This window comes from Channa argus, chromosome 12 (assembly GCF_033026475.1).
Source record: "Channa argus isolate prfri chromosome 12, Channa argus male v1.0, whole genome shotgun sequence".
NCBI lineage: Eukaryota > Metazoa > Chordata > Actinopteri > Anabantiformes > Channidae > Channa > Channa argus.
Genome location: NC_090208.1, coordinates 10,234,911 through 10,254,433, shown reverse-complemented (window position 1 = coordinate 10,254,433; position 19,523 = coordinate 10,234,911). Strand labels below are relative to the sequence as shown.

The following is a 19,523-nucleotide window of genomic DNA, read 5'->3' as shown; positions in this document are numbered from 1 at the left end:
GTTATCCCTGATAAGTTATTCTAGTGTTTGTCCTCTCAGGAGTGTTTCTGCAGCCGTGCGGAACCAGCGGTGTCACTGGGATGCGGCGAGGATTCGGCGGATGACTGAGGCGACAGCTTTTTCATGTTTCAATTGGTAGAGGCCATCGCCAGTCAAGAGCTGCGTCATAATATTATTATTGATGCAGTGGCTGTGTAATCCTGTCGCTCCCCTATCTGACTATAGAGAGGAAGAGCAGATCCAATTGGGTAGTCTGTCAAGGCTTTTATATAATTTTGAATTGATGATGCATAATATTTAATACTTCTACTCAGCGCTGGAGGGAACTTAAAGCTGCACTGTGGGTCAAATGGCTCCGTGTAGCATGAAAGGAGTCCTTCATAATAAGAAACACACTGTCAATTATCACCCAACACCAGTTCCTTTCAGATTTGTGAACCACTGAGGCATCGTTCCGCTCTTTGTTTTGGTTGCGTGGGCTACAACGTTACGTTCAAATCTGGAGAGTACTATCCGGCATCAACTGGCAGTAGTAAACGTCCTGGTGGAGACCAAAAATAGAGCTAAAAGGAGAGGGACCAGGGGAATATAAAAAGATGCTACGGTTTCCCTGCGATTCCTATATGTGCGAATAGGCTAGTGCTAAAAAGAAGCAAAAGCATTTACCTTTTCAGCATTATGATGTAAAGCAGGGGGCAAAAATCAAATAAACGCCGCTTTAAAGAAGTGTAATTAAAGCCGTTGGTTGTATTCAGCACCAGGCTGTTCACATAATGCAGGCAGTGGAAAGTATTGACTTACTTAAAGCTACGTTATGAAAATAAATGTAGAAATATGTTCCAAAGCTGTTATTCCGAAATTACAATTTGTTTGTTTGCAGAATTCTTATTTATTGTAACTCGATACTGACTAATACCTGAAGGGCTGTGCAAGAACTTGGCAGATGGCAAAAGAGCACAGCGGACCAGGGAGAGGGAGGCCCAGGCGGAGCAGAGTGGATTAACTCCAGGTCTCACGCTAGTGCTAGGCTGAAGTCGACTATTGTAGATTTAAGATAAGGTTAAGAAAAGCTGCACCACCACGGAAAGTAAAGCCTTTGAGTGTTCATTTGTTTCAGGTTAGATGCCATAATTTCCAGAGTAGAAAGTAGGAAACATCTAAAGCACTCGAACAAAGGCACATTGTTAATTTCCACTAAATGTTAAATATAGAATTTAGAGGATATATGGCTCGGTTTTTGTCCCTTTTTTCAACTAAATAATATTTTGATGAGCGTTTTTGATCGTGTACATCTCGGACGATGGGGTTCATATAAACAGTAAATGTTTAATCCCTTGCCTTTGATCTATTGCTGCCCACATATAGAAGCGTTTGTTCATAAAGTTCCATATGTGTTTGTCCCACGGCGACGGGGGAATTGCTTCTTGTGGCGGTGCTCAGATATTTGCATACACAATGAATCAAGGCCCATATCAGTGGCCGCGCCTGGTGCACAGACTGAAATATACTCAGCAGGTGACAGGCAAACATATGCCTCAAATGCCATGGGGTCCTGAATCCAGATCATCTCCAAAGGCTAACTGGCAGGTCTTAGTAGGGATGGCATTAATACATATTATTCACAAAGAGCATGATTGAACAGAAAAATGTGCCCGGCGTGTACCCAGCTGCTTTGTTGGCACACGGTTCAGCCTCTGCCCGGGTTTCAAGACTGAGCTTGGATTTAGCCACACATTCGCTGAATTCCCCATGCAGCCCTTATTCATTCACTCAGGCAAAGGCCGCGCCGCACTAACAAACCGGCGTCTCTGTGTGTGTGGGACGGAGTGTGCGAGCTCCTGAATAGGTTTGGAAATCACAGAAAAAATTGGATTTGTGACATAGCTATGTAGTTAGAATGTTTCCTAATTTGAGCCTTATTATTTGAGCCATTTTCAAACACAAGTGCCTGCACGGAACAGAGTGAGGGAAAGACCTTGATTTTTCTCTCACTTGCTGTCACAGCACTGCTCTGTGAACATTTCTATTAATCCCAGTCAACTGGGCTCTAATGTTTTGCCAGTTTTTATAATATCCTCAAACACTTCAACATGAACTAAGCGGACGTTGCTAATGTTAACTAAAAACAAATCTTAAACACATGTTTTTTGTATTTCTATTTATTTTCTGTGTACATTCACAAACATGAATGGAATCACATTTCCATATTTGGCCTCGCAGTTATCAGGAGCAGATGCTTCTGTGATGGTCAGGTGCTCTGTGGTTGTGAGGAACAGTGAAGGCCGATGAATATACTTAGATTTACAGCATCCTCTAGAGGCTACAGTGGGAAGGGATTCCCTGAAACATCCTCGGGAAAATCAAATATCTTCTCAGCTGTTCAGATGCACAGACAGAATGATGCACACGTCCACTCAAGTTAACTTCTGTGTATGATGAGAAATTGCCTTTAATATAACTGTGTGTTTATAGACGTGAAAAACTTCAATTAAAAACTAAATGACGTTTAAAATGATACTGAAAACTGGGAATTTTGCAACTTATCGGGTTCTTTTCGTTAAACCAGACGTTACTTTTAGGCTGAACAAAGAGGGGGGCAAGCAGGGGGTCCTGTCTTTCTTTGAATTACTAAATAAACACAATAATATAATTAAAAGATAATGCATGCTGATGCATTCCAACCGATTAAGCCAACACAATAGTTGAAAGGGCTAATTCTTTGTTGGGAGATGGTGCCTGTAGAAATGGAAAAAACAAAATACGTGGTTTTAATCAATATAAAAGATTATTTCATGGCAAGTAAATGAAAACCTGGGTTATTTGCATCTTTACCTTCAGCGTTTGTCCGCTTTCCGAAAGAAACTCGACTGCAAAACAATTCAAGATAGCACCACAACTGAGTTTTTAGTGTTCGATTACTGTGACCTCAGCTGTTGATGAACGTGCTTATGCACATTTCCGCTGAGCCTTCATTTGGAATTGTGAAGCAAACTTACATGCTGTCCTTTAAGTGGCTTGCTGTAGAAATCCGACTGGTTCCTGCTTCGGTTTTCCTTCACCGTGACACCTGGGGAGAAAATATCCAACATCGCAACGGAGAACTGTTCAGCAACAGACACTAAAAGACTCCCGTTTAGTGCACGGGGAAGCTCACTGGATCAAAACACAACACTGGGGATTTGATGCAATAGGGCTTCCCTGTGGATTAATTCCCCATCACTGCAACTGGGACTGGAGGAAGTTCAAAGGCATGCAAACACAGGTTTTTCTCTTTGCACACGGAGATAAGTTTTTAAAGACTCACTCGGCGTGTGATGAACAATGTTGATCTTATCTGGGGAGAGAGAAGAGAGTCTCTAAGCCAGTTTGCAGTTTAACACAGTCATTTGTTAAGAGGTTGCTTATTACTGTTTGACTTTTTCCTCGGCTGCACATTGTGGATTTTTATGTCAAAGTTTAGCCCACATATCCAGGATGGTGGAGAGCAATATTTACCGTAGACACTGTCATTGTCCTCTCTGCTGTTGGTGTCACTGGCTCTGAGCTGACTCAGCGTCTCCTGCGGAGACAAAGTTCACGGCTTAAACAAGAGGCCGGCATCCATTTATTTACACCTGACAAGATTTCCGTGCGTGATCTGTTTCATGTTTGCACTGGCTGAGAAAAAGGATCCGATTGAGGGTTTGCATGTGTTTGGTGCCTTCATGGACGTCTGGCGGAAAACTGACCGTCTGCAAAAAAAATGTTTAAATACGCAACAACCGGAGCAAAACGAACGAGTGAAGTCAATTTCACAGATGTTATTAGTATAAGTACTGGTATTATCTCTTCCCCACGTGAGTCTTTTCTGTATTTACTGAATGTTCACCAGTCTGACACAAACACTCCATATCAGAGCAACACATCTGCATGAATGGGATGATGAGAAAAGGGGCCCGGACAGAGGCAGAGTTGTTTTGAGTGTGTTTGTGGATATTTTACGTTTGTTTTGGGCCATTTTCTATCTATTTTAGTCCGTTTCAATTAATTTTTGAGTCAATAATCCTCTTTTTGCAGCTGTTCTGCATTTATTTCTGCCCATTTTGTGTCATTACATTCAGCTCTTTCAAACACGAACTGTGAACAGTGACTTCAGAGGCTCTGGCCCATGACCCCTGCTGACCTCTAGGGACCTTTGGGCCCGTACCCAGTGGGCCAATTGACTAACTCATATGTGATTAGTGGTGATTTATAAGAGGCTATAGTTACAATTTGCTTTCCAGGTTTCACATCGAAAACGTACAATATCATGAACTTTTACTAAATATTGCATTATTAACACATCTTTAGATTTCTGCGAGTGATTTCGCTCTTAAACATCCCACATAGTTTCATTATAATTTAGAGTTTGAAGTTCAAATCATCTATTCAAAAGTGTGAAGCAGACTTTTTTTTTTACATTTCCTTTATTGTTTATCTCACAATCCCAGTATTTTTCGGTTCAGTCTTCAGAGGGGGCCACATCCCAAGATGGGAGTGAATGAACCATACATTATTAGTAGTAAAAAATAAATCTCCTCCTTGATTTATGACAATGATGGAACAAGTAAAAATAATAATAATTTGATACATCTGTATAATCATATTGTGTAGCAGTTCATGTGTAAAACAACAATAATGCAACAAGTTATTTGTTTGATTCCTTGCACTTTAAACGTCTCTATGTCATTTAAGATGTGCACATTCTCATTTAAATTGCATTTGTAAACTTCATGCTTTGCTTTGATAGAGCCATTAGTTTATTCAGGGCAAGAAAAAAGGAAATGAGGCTAGAAGAAAGTAGAGCCCTACTTTTTTATTTTTTTACGTCTCTTATGCTGTAATTTGGTTCAGTACTTATAACCTTGAAAACTGATAATCGTCATGAACCAGTTTTAAGCTATGTTTAAGGAAACATTTAAAAGTTATCGAGTTGTCCACCTGTGGAAAGAAAAATAAAGCGGGGGAGGATTTTCTTTTCTTGAACAAGTTCTTTAACGTTTGATACTTATAATACAAATTGCTGATAGATGCTTAAAACGACAAATAAAAAATTCAAACCAGGCTCCTTCTCATCATACTAATTCCAGAATCTTGAAACTTACGAAAAAAATGAAATTGTGCCATCCTTCATTTTATGATCATTCATGTCACATCTGGGGCAGGTCATCGAATGACAAGTGTAATTTAACATTTTTTCTGACTTTGTCTCTCATGCCACACTTGCCATTCTCTCCCTGCTCACCAGGTGTCCCCAGCACCTCTGACCCCCCCCCCGATCCCCACAAAAACAAACACACTACCTTCTGGGTGGGATCCCTCCTCTTGTAAATCTGCTGCCGTGCAGCCTCGTCCACAGTGGGTAAACCGGCCTTCTGCACCTGCTTTGGCACGAAGGTGTCATAGGCGGCAGAAACGCTGTCGTCTCGTCGTTGTGCTGCAAAGAGTTTCAGCTTTTTCATACCAATAAGAATTGATACTCTAATGATCCATATTGGAAACTATTGGACAGCTGCACATGGATTCAGGCACTGATACGTGGTTTCCAGTGGCTTATTCAAGTGTCCTTGAAAACAAAGTTGGTGGTCCGATCCCCAGTTCCACCTGGCCTCATTATATATGAGAACACCTGCCTCTTCTTAGCTAACGCTTAGAAAATCTGACTGCACCAAATGCCCATCATGCATCTGAAAACAACTGAGGGTGATGATTTAAACATTAATACTCTTCAGATAAAACCTCTCAAGTCTGTTGACCTGGACATTGTTATCCCAGTTTATTTCAGACTTGGACCTTTGTTGTGTGTCATAAGCAGCTCTATTTTTTGTCTCCTGCCTAATACAGTAATTTACAATATATATATATATATAGATATATGTAATTTGTCTTTTATGACATTACATGACTGATTTTTCTTGTTTGTCCACATTACCTGACCCTCGTTTTGTTGGAAAAGAATACACATCTTCCTGGGGAGTTGTCTTCTTCTTGAAAACTGTAGACACAGATTAGCTCCTGGTAAATATTATATATATAGATTATATAATAACATTATTATTCCCATTCCTAATCTCATTCATCTTCTTCTTCTTTATTATTATTATCATTATTACAGTTATTATGAAATGTGTAAAATTGTGTAACATTTGGACAATTTTCTGCGAATCTGCACTTTAACCACTTCTCCACAAGATGGAGCCACATGCTAAACTGAACGCACTCGCAGTGTCAAACTAAACTGTAAAAAGCTCCAGAGAAAGTTTGGCTCCAACCTCTCGTCCAAAATACAGAAAAACAATGGAATCTGAACAGCTACAAAAGTGCAAGCGTCCACATTTGTTATTTCAGAGACAAAACTGTCCTTTCACTCCAGAAATCCCTTCTGGATTGAATTAGCTGGTGTGAATGATTCTTTTGGTTTTGCCGCTGAGCACTCTGAATGAAAGGGCACACTGTTTAGCTGTTAGAGGTGGTGGAGCTGCAGCTGTGCGACCAACACTGGATTAAAATTCAACATCCACACCCTGCAAGATAATCCCACCTCTGACTACTTCCTCCACGACAGCGCTTCTCCTTTCCCACTAAATGTTCAAACACAGCCTGCCCTTTTCTTGCTTTGCTCACAGCACCAGCCTTTAAGGACTTTAAAGACTGAATTCAGAATCAAACTGTGAGTGGAGAAACTAGTGACTGTGACTTTTTTTTGCCTTGTGCATATGTAGTTTACATGTCTAGTAACTGCTTCCTGGTGGGTTACATTTCAGCACACTTTACATGCCTCAAAACGTCTTCATCCAATCGCATTTCATTAACGTTTCAGCATTTTAGTCTGCAAACAAGCGAAAACGCCTCATTGTTTCCACTTGTGCTGTGTTCTCCACTAACTGGCCTCTTGCCTAATCCTCCATCAAGCCTCATCTCTCCTCACATCTCCTCCTCACATCTTGCACTGCAGCAGTAGGAGTGAGGGAGCAAAATGTGATCCTTGTGTGGCTTGAAGCTTCGCTGTCCCAATAGATGGAAACCTCAAAATCCCTTCTCCTTTCTCTTGTGTGCTCTGGGGACAAGGACGATGGAAAACATGTGTAATGACTTATTCTGGCTGACTTGGCCCTGGTCTGGCCAAGATTGGTTGCAGACGGCAGCCCCGGTAGTTCCCTCTCTGTTACTGAGGGGATGGTTGGGATGCAGAGAGTTCAGTGGTGCACTCAATTTCTTTCTTTCTTTTTTTTTTTTTTTGCTTCGTAAGCTCCATTGGGAAGCGGGTTGGCTCAGTGGATACAGGCAAGCTCAATAAAAAGCTGCATAATTGGGAAAGGGTGCCTGTTGCACAATTGCAATCATTCTTGTGTGTTTTGGATGCACAAGTGATACCCGATGGAATAATACTTAATTGTGCATGCATGTGAGCATGTTTGCATTTGCGGGATGAAAACGAGACGTGGCAGCTGTTTAATGATTTATGAGCCTTAATAACACCAGTCACTTTTGGATGTTTCGTCTTCATGAAATATTCACGCTGCCGAAATTGAACAGTTAGGGAGTGTGGGCTCCTGACGCAGGCCAACGCCTTCCTCTTTGCTGGCTTTTGTTTGTTTTGCAGTGGGGAGAGCGACCGTGTTCTTATGGTTTGTGGGATCAAAACAAACTGCATCGCCGCTCCACTCTATTGAGCAGCACTCCACTGACAATGGCGGTGCACATTCCAGGCACTTCCTCCCTCCCACATGATCTCCCTAACTCCCCTTCACATACTTTTCATAACTGTACTGTTTCTACTTTAAATCAGCTTTGCAATGTTTGCAATTTAAAAAAAAAAAAAAAAAAAGGAAAAAAGAATAACAAGTTACCCTGAGTGATGTAAGGGGTTTTATCCTCTTTCACCTGGGTGCTCAGAGGCCGAGGTGTGGGCGCAGGTGGGCGATTGGCAACATCTACTGCCCTTGCTGAGTTCAGAATGGTGTCATATTCATCTTTCACCCCCAGTGGTGCGTAGACATCCTCCTCCTCCTCCTCCTCCTCCTGCTTCTCTTCCTTGTCCTCCTCTCCTTGTTGCTCTTTCTGTGCACCCGTGGTGGAAGGATTCCCTAATGCACAAAGTGTTTACTGCACTGGTGCTTGACTGTCATGATGAAGTTCTGCGTGCTGTTTTTGCCCCTGTCACTACACGACTAATCGGAAGCAACTCTACATGGTGCACGATGAAAATATTCAAGCATAATGATATGCTGGGGGAAGAAAACCTTTTCATTACTAGCTTTCCTTTGTCCTCCTTCCTCTTCCCATCAGCGCCTCACTTACCTGCGGTGCACATCATTTCGTATACACTGGCACCCCCATTGTCCTCGCTGGAGTTGAACATATTCTGCAACAACAGAGCATGAAGGGAAGTGTTTTATGCGTCTTCCGAATGACGAACATCTCAATAGAGGCCATTTAGAATTCAAGGGAAAGCAATGTTTAATCTGTTATTGTGAAGCTGTACTGTACGTATTCATGCATTTGACAAGTCGTGATGCAATGCAGGATTGTAATTGTGGCAAGAATGTGAATCTCCTCTTGGCAGGCTCATTTTCTCACCAGTATCCTCTTTGCAAGGGCATAAAAATGTAAGATAAAATCTGAGATGACTATGCACTCAGCACTGTCACACTACAGGCTTAGATCTGCCTCCAACACCAGCCTTAAATACACAGCATCTTCGTGTACGATGCGACAGAATCGTTAACCGAGGCTTCTCGTCACATTGCGACTCGTGGAAAAGGCTCTTTTGCGGCTGTGACAGGAGTTAGAGAGGTGTGCAGTAACCCTGCCCTGACTAGGGGAAAACTGTTCCCTTTGACAGCGAGGCTGCTGCAGAGTTGGCCTATTTGCTAATAACATGTTGAGGGACAGACAGGGGTATGAACAGGGTAATTATGAAATCAGACAATCTTCCCCTTTCAGTCCAAACATATCATTTAGTGAACAATTCAAGACCCTCTGTTTGATAGTTAGACTGCATCCATAAATAGCGTGAGATATGGATCTCAATCTGCTGCCATATTTCTACAATTGATGCTGAATTTTAAACGAGTCAAGGGTTGTGTCAATCATTTTGAAATCAGGCAGGAACCAAATGAGCTGTATTTTGCAGTTTGCATCCAAACACATTATAGCAAAAGACTCACAATAATGATACACATAAAAATGTCTCACAGTGTTTGCACTTTGAGAGGATGTGATCTAAATTAACTCTCAGTCAATAATGTAAGTCAGTGCAGAGTATATCATTAAAATCTTATTATATATTATACAAAGTGAGCTACGGCTCACTTTGATCAAGATATCCTCCATTTAAACTGCCACACACTGTGTGCAGTTTCCAAGCGACACAGCCACTCACGAGTCGCTAACAATATTACAATGTTCCTAGTACTGCAAATTACTTATTGGCTGCCATGAATGCATTACTTAACAGTAGCGGTTCATAACAGGCCCAACAGGTAGACAGGATGGGTTAATTACCAACGCAGCTTGAACATTGAATTATAATAGATGGATGCTGTGCTGAAGCACAGTGTGGTATTTTCTGGATGAGGGAGGGGTATTTATTTACTAACCGCAAGGACTAAATCATTTTACAGATGTCTGACACTGCAGCAGCCTCAGGCATTCCTGACAAATTCAGTTTCACCACCGCAATCCGAGCCGCAGCACTTCAGGACAGAAAAAAAAAAAAACACACACACAAAAAAAACCCAGCAGGCATGGTGATTTTGTTAGAGGGAGAACAGATCTCCAGTGAACCTTAGAATAAGGGATAGTAAATAGATCAAGGGGTGTAAATATGTTTTCAGCGACTGAAATGGCCACGGTGCCGACTGGCAGATCTTGGTCCTCAGTGCGGGTGGTGGTTCTCAGATGCATGGCAGACTGCGTGTGAGTGACTGGGTGTAACACTAAACCCATCACTTAAGTAAAAAGCTGTCCAACTTCTTTATTGGCATGGGAAAGTAAAAAGTGGTCAGCTCAGCGAGCATTTCACACTTCAAACTATATTTACTCAGCAAAGTGTTATCTGCATGCTCGTATTTTAAGTCCTGTAGCTTGCTGGAACTAGTGGATCTGTGAGGCTTCAGCACGATGATGCTGGCGGTCAGCACCTGTATGCTCACAATGACAAACATCCGGCTGGTGCCTAAACTCGGGGACGCAGTCATGAATGTGGTTGGACACATTTACATTTAAACCTACTGTAAGTGGTGAACCAGCAGCGTGACTTCAATCTAACTCCAGATGGTTGATTGCGTGTAAACATTTCTCTGCCGTGTTGTACTTCTGCAACATAGCAACATGAAGCCTGAAGGATGAAAACAGGTTTTTTTTTGTTTCAGAACAACGATGACCGTAGCATTCAAATGATAAACAAATCTCTGGAGCTTGTCGACAACAATTGTGATGCAGTTACTGACTAACATGCAAAAGCAGGTCACGGGAAGCAGCAAATCTTTGGACCAGAGTGTATGGCGTGGCCAAATTTGGCTTTTGTGCATTTGGATAAGACTATACTGTACTGTGCTTAAACACGGCAGGCTGCACGTCAATTGCTCTTTGTAGTCTTTGTGCCGCCGTACAGTTCCAAGCAAATTTCCATTTATCGAGCTCCGCTCTTCATCTGAGAGCACACAGTGAAATCTGGGTAGCAACGCGCAGTCCATCTGCAAAAACTGCCAAGTGTCACGCAGCCAAATGTGTGACACAGTATTAAAATATTAAATATGGACGATGTCTGTGTGTGTTAGTAATTACTATGAGCAAGCACAATTTTGCCATTTGAGGACATAAACATCGTAGATAACAGCGGAGCGTTTTCTATATTTGCATGCTAGTTATGTTCTCTCTGAATAATTCAGTTTACCCTCTGGAGCAGTTCACAGCTAATTAACAAAGAAATGTGGTGCCAGGGCAGACTAGTGGATCTGACGCAGGCCCTGTGAGTGATTCAGCCTGTGTATGAAGCAGGGGAGTGATCCATCTAGGATTTATTGACAGAGTGCCGCTACACTGACGCCCAAATCACTGATGCATCATGAGTTGATTAATTGGAGGTGGGGGAAGCATTGCAGATCAGTTAATGAAAGTGCTGTGCAAAAAAGGAGCAAGAACCAAACCCCAACCACCGTGATGTTTTGAACAGTTTCAGCAACACCATGCTACGTACAGTGTTGACAATAAGATCGATGAGATCACGTGCATGCAAAAATGTCCATTTGTGTCTTCATTGTGTTTATGTTGAACAGTGTCGCGGGTCCACAGCAGAAATAACGTGATGTTTTAAACCTGCCATCGTGGCTGTGTCACTGGGTGCATCATGTTTTTTTAATGATAATGTCCTCGCTGCCTAATGAAATTAGCATTGGAAAGAACATTATGATTCTAGTGTCCTCCAGGTTTATCATATAAAACGATGTGCACGCATGAAAGGGATCTATTAAATTTGGATTGCCACTCATTAATGAGTGAGAGGCAGTGCTCTTGTGTCACTGCATCCGTACACCGAAATGGGACGTTGAGTAGAAACACGAGAAAATGGCAGTCGTCGTGCGGGAGAATCTTGATGATGGTGGGCGCATTAATTGTCTGAATGTATGCAGGCGACCTGTGCGGTGAGTCATTGTGCATGCATGAACAAACACAGCCTTTCCAATCTCTGTGGGGTTATTCCATTAGGAACCTAACAGGCCCAACATACTCAGAATATGAGGAGGGGGTGTCACCATCCCACCATTAACTGACCCACGACAGAGCTGAGACATTATTTTGGGTGAGGTTGCCTTGTGTTGCTTTCTCATCTGTCAGCAGGTAACTGCCCATTGCATTTTAGTTCACATTAGATCACATAATGGTTTTAATCAGATTACAATCAGGACACGAAAAACATGAGGACATAGTTGTCATTATATTGGCATTTTGACAAATGTCTTGTTGTGTGAAGGGCCAGTAAAGATAAATCAATACCTTCTAGCATGTTGCAAGGATGCACTCCAGCTGTAGCAGGCTACAACATATCGATAGTTTTTCATAAAAAAGAAAGAAAGCACTGTAGCTGATGAGAAAAAGTAGTTACCAGTGTTTCTTTCAACAAGACGTGCAGCTCTGCGTGCCCGTGGCTCTTGGCGATCTCGGCGGCCGTCTCTCCGTGGCGATTGGCTGTGTGCAGCGCTCGCTCAGCACCCGGACACTGCAGGAGGACGCTGGAGACACTTTTGAAATCGAATTGAGCAGCGAAGTGGAGGAGCGATGGTACATCTGTACGGTGGAGCTCTGATGTGGAAAAGGGACCGTTTTTGATTAGGAAAGTTGAAGAATAAATTCAAACTGGAAGCACTAACAAAGTGAATTAATAAGTAATGAATTAGGGACAGTTTAAGGATGAAAAGTTAGCAACCAGTTTTCAGGTTGAAGAAAGATTTAGGAAAGTTGCACCAGGCTTTGGCTTTTACCTGATAAACCAAAGTGCATATTAAGTACCTCTCTCAGGTGTGTTTGTACAGTGTAGACCCTGGAAGCCTCCAGTGGGCATAGTCTGCAACAGCATGGAGGCCAACTTCTGATCCAGTTTCTCCAGAGAAGAAACCTGGAGAGCCTGAAATCCAGATAATAATAGAAAAAAGGAAGTGTAGCAAGCACAACACAAACAAATGAGCCCCTGAAATTTGAATTTGATGAATCAGCAAAAGCAGCTCCTAATGACAACAGTAGAATATACTTTGCACAATAGACACAATGTAAATTCCAGTCCAGATGTGTAGTTTGAAACCCTCTGGCCAAATTCCTTTTTTTTTTTTTTTGGCATTGCTAACTTTGCCTCTTCAGCGAAAGAGACCTAATCAAATCAAGTGTACGTGGCTGAAAGATGGCTGAAGCCTGCAGTCTCTTCAATTTCAGGAAGGACTTGGTAACCCAGCACGCATAAGGATCAGCAGAAATATGCTGATTCGGTTTGTCCTCTGGATTTCCTCGTCTTTCTAATGGGTTGCTGTGGATCGATAATGAGCAGTGTTTTGAGGCAGTGGTGATTGACTAATTTTTTTTGGTAACTCAGTTACATAACAATGAGTCACTAAGTAATATAACACATTCAAAGTGCCTCACAGGAGCTACTTTTATTAAGGAGAGACAGAGAACAGAACTGCATTTAAATGGATTTCCTACACCGCTAAATCAATGACTGGAGTTGTTTGAATACATTTGAAAGTGCTGAAAGTTTCAAAGGATGCTTACTGCTGTTTTACAGCTTCTTCTCCCTTAAATATATAAAGTTTTGAAATAGTAATCAACGTCTCTGATGCGCTTTGCAAACTGGGTTCAACATTTTGCAAGGCTGTGAAAACCTCTGCGAGTGGCTGTTGTAGACAAATGTTGACTGGAAAACTTTTCATTTTTGTAAATCTTTAATAGTTTTACTAAATACTGTTGCTTGATTTTGCTATTTATTTCTCCAGGTAGGATCCAGATGCTTCCCCTTCGTCTCTTCCCACCTTTTCCATCATTTCTAGACAAACACAAAGGTGTAGGCTAACCGAAGTATCAGGCAGTAAGCAGGCTGCGTACCTCACGAGACGGCGCCCAATTCCTCTAACAATTAGTTCAGCACAATGTAACTTTACGTTCTCCCAGTTTCGTTAAATTCAGATAATGTGAAGACACATTTTCTATGCAACCAAAGACGAAGTATAACCCAATGTGACTACACACCGCAGCTGACTTGACAGTAAAAAAAAGAAATGTGTATATTGTTCGAAGTGAAACGGCCCTTTAATGTCGCTCTACCTGACACATGAACTCCACAGGCTGTGCCACGCTCTGCAGAAGGTGAGCGATCTCCTGCATACTACTGTAGTACTGCAACTGTGCTTTGCCCAGTGGTACTCCATTACTATACACAGTTACGTCTACGTTTCCTGCTGGAAAATCTGCAAAAGAAAAACACGGGCAGGACAAAAGACTTGCAAACTTGCGTATCTCTTTAATCACACATTCATCTTTAAATACAATGCTATTCACCTGGTGCATTGATACACAGGGACTGGTTGTTCCAGCGGACAGGCGTCACTCTCACTGTGAGATTCTTACCGGTGAACTCGATGTCACTTTCGTCGCCAAGTGCCTCGTTTCTCAAAAGAATGAACACCTCCACGGCGCTCTGCCAAAGACAGGGTACGGTCACTGTAGCCAATGTGAGGACTGCTTCCTGAACAAAAGTAGAACCTTTGCTACTGACAAGATCAGTGGTTCCCAACGCTGGTCCTCAAGGCCCCGTGTCCTGATTGTTTCCATCTACCCCTACCCAACTAATGCCCCAGCCACCGCTCATTACCTGGATTACATGTGTACAAATTTTCTTTGTCTTTAGTACTTCCACCCTAATCCAAGATGGTATCCTTCAGCTTCTGATTGACTGAACATACCATGTCCAGGCAATACACAGTGGGTCAACAAGCAGGACCAGGGTTGGGATCCCCTGTATTACATGTATGTCTCACCCTGCAGGCAACTCTGGAAGGAACAACCACAATGCTGGATCTGACACTGGAGGCTCCGTTTAAGGGCGATATTTTAACTTCCTGCTGTGATCCTGGTGGTTTATGTGTCGAAGCTTTGACATTTGCTGCTGTGGGTGACACGCCTACAAAAGATGAGATATTCAACCGCATCCTGAATACATGCATTTAGCCAGGCTACACTCATGACTCAAACGGCACCAGTCGACATTTTGGACAAATGTTCATTGTCTTCAGAGACAGATACTGACATTGCTGCTGCTGATTTTTCCTCCAGCGCCACCAGGAAGTTGTCTTGAGCGAAATGTGAGAAGGTACGAATAAGATATGCTACACAAATTCAAGTTCCCCTCAAAATAAAATGCAACTGTATCAGGTTGGACAGGTCCACCCTAAACCCCACCTCTATATACATTGATCAGGCACAACATTAACATTAATACCATCTTGTGCTTTTAAAATTTAAAAAAGATGTTTTTTAATAAAAAAAACATTGTGAACTAATGATGAATGCTGATGTATCATTCTGAGTTAATCACCTGTCAGCACATAAAGTGAGAATTTCAGCACCAACAGTGACCTTTGAATAATCAGTATTGTTTAAAATAAATCTGTTTCTTAGCGGAGTGGTTTTACATTTTACTAAAGTAAAATCTTTGTGTACTTTGTGTACTAAAATTTGTGTACTTCTACCACCTCTGCAAAGAGAGTATCACATGTCGCTGCGTATGAGGCTGTGTAACCACAGACTGCTCGCTTGTATTACATCTGAATCTTTTTGGGGTTTTAACTGTCTTTTCAACACTCTAGGCATAAAGGACCCTCACTGTTAAAAAGAACTTGGGTCTCCTGATCACCAGCCTTGCCAGCACTCGGATATGTTCGAACCCTAGTCGTGTAATATTCTGTGGAGGTTGCATTCGGTTGCAGTTCCTGCTTGACACATACAGTCTACACAAATGTTTCTTTCAATTTAACTTTATTAATATAGTTCCAATTCACAATGAAGTCATCTCAAGGCACTTCACATAATAAAATTAAAGCTAATGCCTCTAAACTATGCATACATGTATCCAACATCCTTAGCTATTAAAAGGGAATCCTGCAACAGTAATTTTCTCATCTCCAAAACTGGGATCATTGCATTGTGGGATTGTTAGCACAGTAGATTGGTGCACGTGCCATGTACGGTATTTTTTTTAAATTCCATTTTGGAAGTGGATAGATAGTTGATAGAGTTACAGGCATTAAACACTGTGACACTACTACAAAATGATAAATACAGTGCACTATTGTGAGTAGAGGCAGCCATGGCTTTTGTTCATGTTGTGGAAAAGTGGAAGTTCATGAGAAATAAATGTGGTTGTCATTCAGGGATGATTATGCCTGAGTGTTTTAAATCCTCCAGACATATACAAACTACGCAAGGGATATGTGCAGCAGTGACACTGATGACAGTGTTGTCGTCTCGCACGCACAGGCTTCTGTTTTATCCTCTTTTGGTTATGTGGTGTTGGCTCTGTCTTTCTCCTCTTTTGGGGGGTCTCCAGACTGCACAATTTGTGCAATCGCCTCTTTTCTCATTGTTTTGTGTGATTAGGTTTAATTGATAATAGATTTCTCACCTGTAGCCTTAGAGATGAATTTTTTCTTTGTCTTTTCCTTTTTTCCGTTTAGGTCGACCCAATAGTTAACATCTTCACGGTTCCCTTGACACAAAGTCAATTGGATTTTTCCATTGGCAGTAGGATTATTGCAGAAAACGAGCTCCATGGCAAACAGAGCTTTATGATAGGCTACGTGTAACGTTCACAAGTGTTCACCGCTTTTCTGATTTTTGAAGCCAAAATACAAGTGCATATGTAAAAAGGTATTGTTAGGCTATTAAAGAACCACAGCATGGTTGCATGACTTCAACACCACCACCACTAAACTTTGAATTTTTAATTACGTTTATCACACTTAGCTCTTCTTAGCTTAGTTTGTTCTTAAAGTGACCTCATAAAGTTAGTGTTTGTGAGTTATAAACTCAATGAGGCTGTAAAAAAAGATTAGCAAGTAGATGAGTCTTTGATCCCCAACCTACTTGTCACCCAACCATCATGAGGTTTATAAAAGAATCCACTTTTTGTATTCATATTAGCCTTACGTTGCATGGCAGCAGACTAAAGTAAGTTGGGTTTAAATTGTACCATTTAACCTTCTAGCTTAAGCATGTTAAAATTAAATTAACTCTGCAGACTCTAGCAGTGTAAAGAATTTGAAAGAAATGTAAAGAAAAGGAAATTAACACTCCTGTAATTTGCATTCAGGGTAGCAGATGCTACTTCATTTGCCTGTTTCTCCACCTGTGTATTAAAGCTCATCCAGCAACTACGTGTCTATTGCATGTGCCAACAACGAAACAGAATAATCTTGTTTGGAAAAGTGAAGGTACTTTAGGGTTAAAATATAACTGTTCGTAGGATCCTGGCCTGAACCACTTCATCGTATCAGTGCAATGGAGTGATGCAGAGTGCACTTGAATTTGCATGGCTCGCCATGAGTAATCAGTGGTGGCCAAAGAGGAAGAGCTGACTATTTGCATGTTCCTCCTGCACACTCACCTGTTTAAACACAGCCCCCCCTTCCTCCGCCTTGTGATATTATACAGATAGTGTAATTAGAAAGAAGAAGAAGGGATGGATGCAGATGGTAATTGGCAGGACAGATGAGATGAGGTGAGAGATACAGTTTCACCAAAGATGTCTTTGCAGCTGGCGCTAAAAATTACAGGATGTCAATCTTCAGCAAACAGTTCTCAGAGAAAAAAAAAAAGTGAATAAGCAGGTTCCTAAGCCGCCGCTCAGGCACTTTCACGAATAATGAGCATTCTTTTCCTCTCGCATTCAGCGAGGGAAACCATATGGAATGTGTCTTGTACAAAAGGCATGTTGAAGAGGGCGATTGTGTACAGAAATTGCAAAAATGAGCTTCACCCTGTCTACCGCTGTCTACTGTCTGACTACTGTCATGCATTGGGATATTTGTTGCTGGCGATACAGAGTGAAGCTGATACCTTTATAAAAAATTTCAGTGGCATCCCCTATATAATCATTTTGAAGCTGAGTGTTTAACTCAAATTTATAGTAACATCATAATGATTGGTAAATAGAAGCTGCAGTAGTGTGCGTGTTCTGAAAGAATTTCAACTATGCAGCATAGTGGGGAATGTGAGGTGAGATTTATTATTCCTCACGGGTCCACATTTCTTTCCTGTCTGTAGTACAGCCAGCACAAAATCATATCTAAGGCCAAAATAACCTCATAAAGGACTCAAACAGGGTGTCAGGGATGTTTGAGAGAAGAGCAATAGAAAAGTGAAAGAAAACCAAACCTTTTGAAGGCAGTTCCATACCTTTTCTCACAATCTCAGTCACAGTGGACAGGTACTCATGGACGTCTTGTTCACTTGAGATCTGCAGGCACTCGTTGCCATTTAGGGGCACCAGCTCCAGCAGTGGGGTCATACTGTCCACCCCACAAAGCAGCACCACCACATTAGAGGCAGGACTCAACACACGGGCCAGGAAGAAGCGCTGCACCTGGCACAGACCCTCTAGCAGGTCTCTGGAAAGAATCAGGAGCTTGCAGGTATAATGGGCCAGCCTGAGGAACTCTTCCCGCCGGCCGGACACTCCGGCAATGTCATAGAGGCAGATCCCAGCCTCTGAGATGAGACCCGTGAAGACTGACTGCAGGTAGGTGGCCCATTGCTTTGCCTCTGTTTTATAGAGGATTAGCAACTCCGCTGCTACAAGAAAAAGATATAATTTGTTCCAATGTGGAAAAAAATCCACATTAATAAATGGGTTTTTAATATTCCACGGAAAAGCAAATTTTTTCACGAATTTCACTGAATCAAATTTAGGCTACTAAACATACTTACAGCAAAAGAGTTTGTAAAAAAGAACACAACTGTTCAGCTTACCTGCCTGGCTCATGGCTTCAGTGCTGTGTGTCTGCAGGTCTTACTTACAGTGACATGGAAAACAGCACTGCTGTTGTCAGGAGGGGCTCAGTTGAGGAAGTTTCCTGCTACATCAAAATGGACAAAGAAGCGATTTGTTTTTTGAATTAACATCACGGCTCTGGTGACAATGAACGTGTTAGGCTGGGAAGTTGTGTTTTTCCAAAGGAATGTCATTCTAACTCGAATCAAATTAAAGCAATTCAGAGTAATTTAGTCACCAGAACGCAATGCACTTGTGCAATTTTAAAATGAGGGAAATTTCCCAAATTGACTGTGTGGGTTCGGAAATCCACCATTTTTCATCCAAGATTCGTTTGGTAATATGTCACTGGTGCTGGCACAGATCAGCGGCTTTCGCCTTGTTCCCTTCAGGGGTCACCACAGCGGAACGTGATCCGCACATTGATTTGGCATAAGCTGGGCGACAACCCTACAATTTTATCCGGGGACACGAACCCGTGGCCTTCTGCATCCTAACCCGATGCTTTACCACTGAACCACCAGGCCAAACCTCATATGCAAATGGGGTCTTCATAAATGTGTAGTGAAAGTTATACTAATGTGTTAATGTTTATTTGCCGAGGAGGTTGGCACGGTGCTATGAAAAAGGTCACTGGTTGTATAATTACATTTGTCAGCTTGGAAAAAGAACTTTGGAATAATGTTTGCTTGATTGCATATTTTGTCATTAATTGCATTGAAACGAGCATAGCTAGCGTAGGAAGAACTCCACATTGAAACTAAGAAACAGAAAAGATGAACATAAATTTACTACTATTACTCTCAGAGCAATGCTGAGTATTTTGTATGATCCCCTACAAATGTAAAGGTCTGTGTGCAAAAAAAAAAAAAAAGAGAAAGATAGACAACAGTTGACCTGAAGGTGACAAACCCAACTAGTTTAATTAAGTCTGCAGCACAATGAGTGCAAGACAGAGCACTAGAAG

At 41.8% G+C, this 19,523-nt stretch overlaps 1 protein-coding gene across 1 annotated transcript; it reads right to left on the bottom strand.

Annotated features, from left to right (window-relative positions):
* Nucleotides 1-2,157: 2,157 nt before the first annotated feature.
* LOC137138335 (B-cell scaffold protein with ankyrin repeats-like) lies at nucleotides 2,158-18,592 on the bottom strand. The gene is made up of 16 exons (XM_067525436.1): nucleotides 18,535-18,592; nucleotides 17,962-18,357; nucleotides 14,547-14,689; nucleotides 14,068-14,206; nucleotides 13,834-13,976; nucleotides 12,532-12,646; nucleotides 12,128-12,324; nucleotides 8,320-8,383; nucleotides 7,869-8,105; nucleotides 5,951-6,013; nucleotides 5,322-5,455; nucleotides 3,496-3,559; nucleotides 3,305-3,334; nucleotides 2,997-3,067; nucleotides 2,833-2,867; nucleotides 2,158-2,736 (listed from the first exon to the last, which is right to left on the bottom strand). Exons 1-15 carry the CDS (start codon nucleotides 18,545-18,547, stop codon nucleotides 2,835-2,837), a joined length of 1,842 nt encoding a protein of 613 aa, XP_067381537.1. The 5' UTR covers nucleotides 18,548-18,592; the 3' UTR covers nucleotides 2,158-2,736; nucleotides 2,833-2,834.
* Nucleotides 18,593-19,523: the final 931 nt, after the last annotated feature.

What these genes read in the sequence shown, in the direction of transcription:
- LOC137138335 (XM_067525436.1), bottom strand. An exon ending in CCTGTGTATCAATGCACCAG is followed by an intron (nt 13,977 to 14,067) that starts GTGAATAGCATT and finishes TTTCTTTTGCAG; the next exon opens with ATTTTCCAGCAGGAAACGTA. An exon ending in TCCAACAAAACGAGGGTCAG is followed by an intron (nt 5,456 to 5,950) that starts GTAATGTGGACA and finishes AACTCTTTGCAG; the next exon opens with CACAACGACGAGACGACAGC.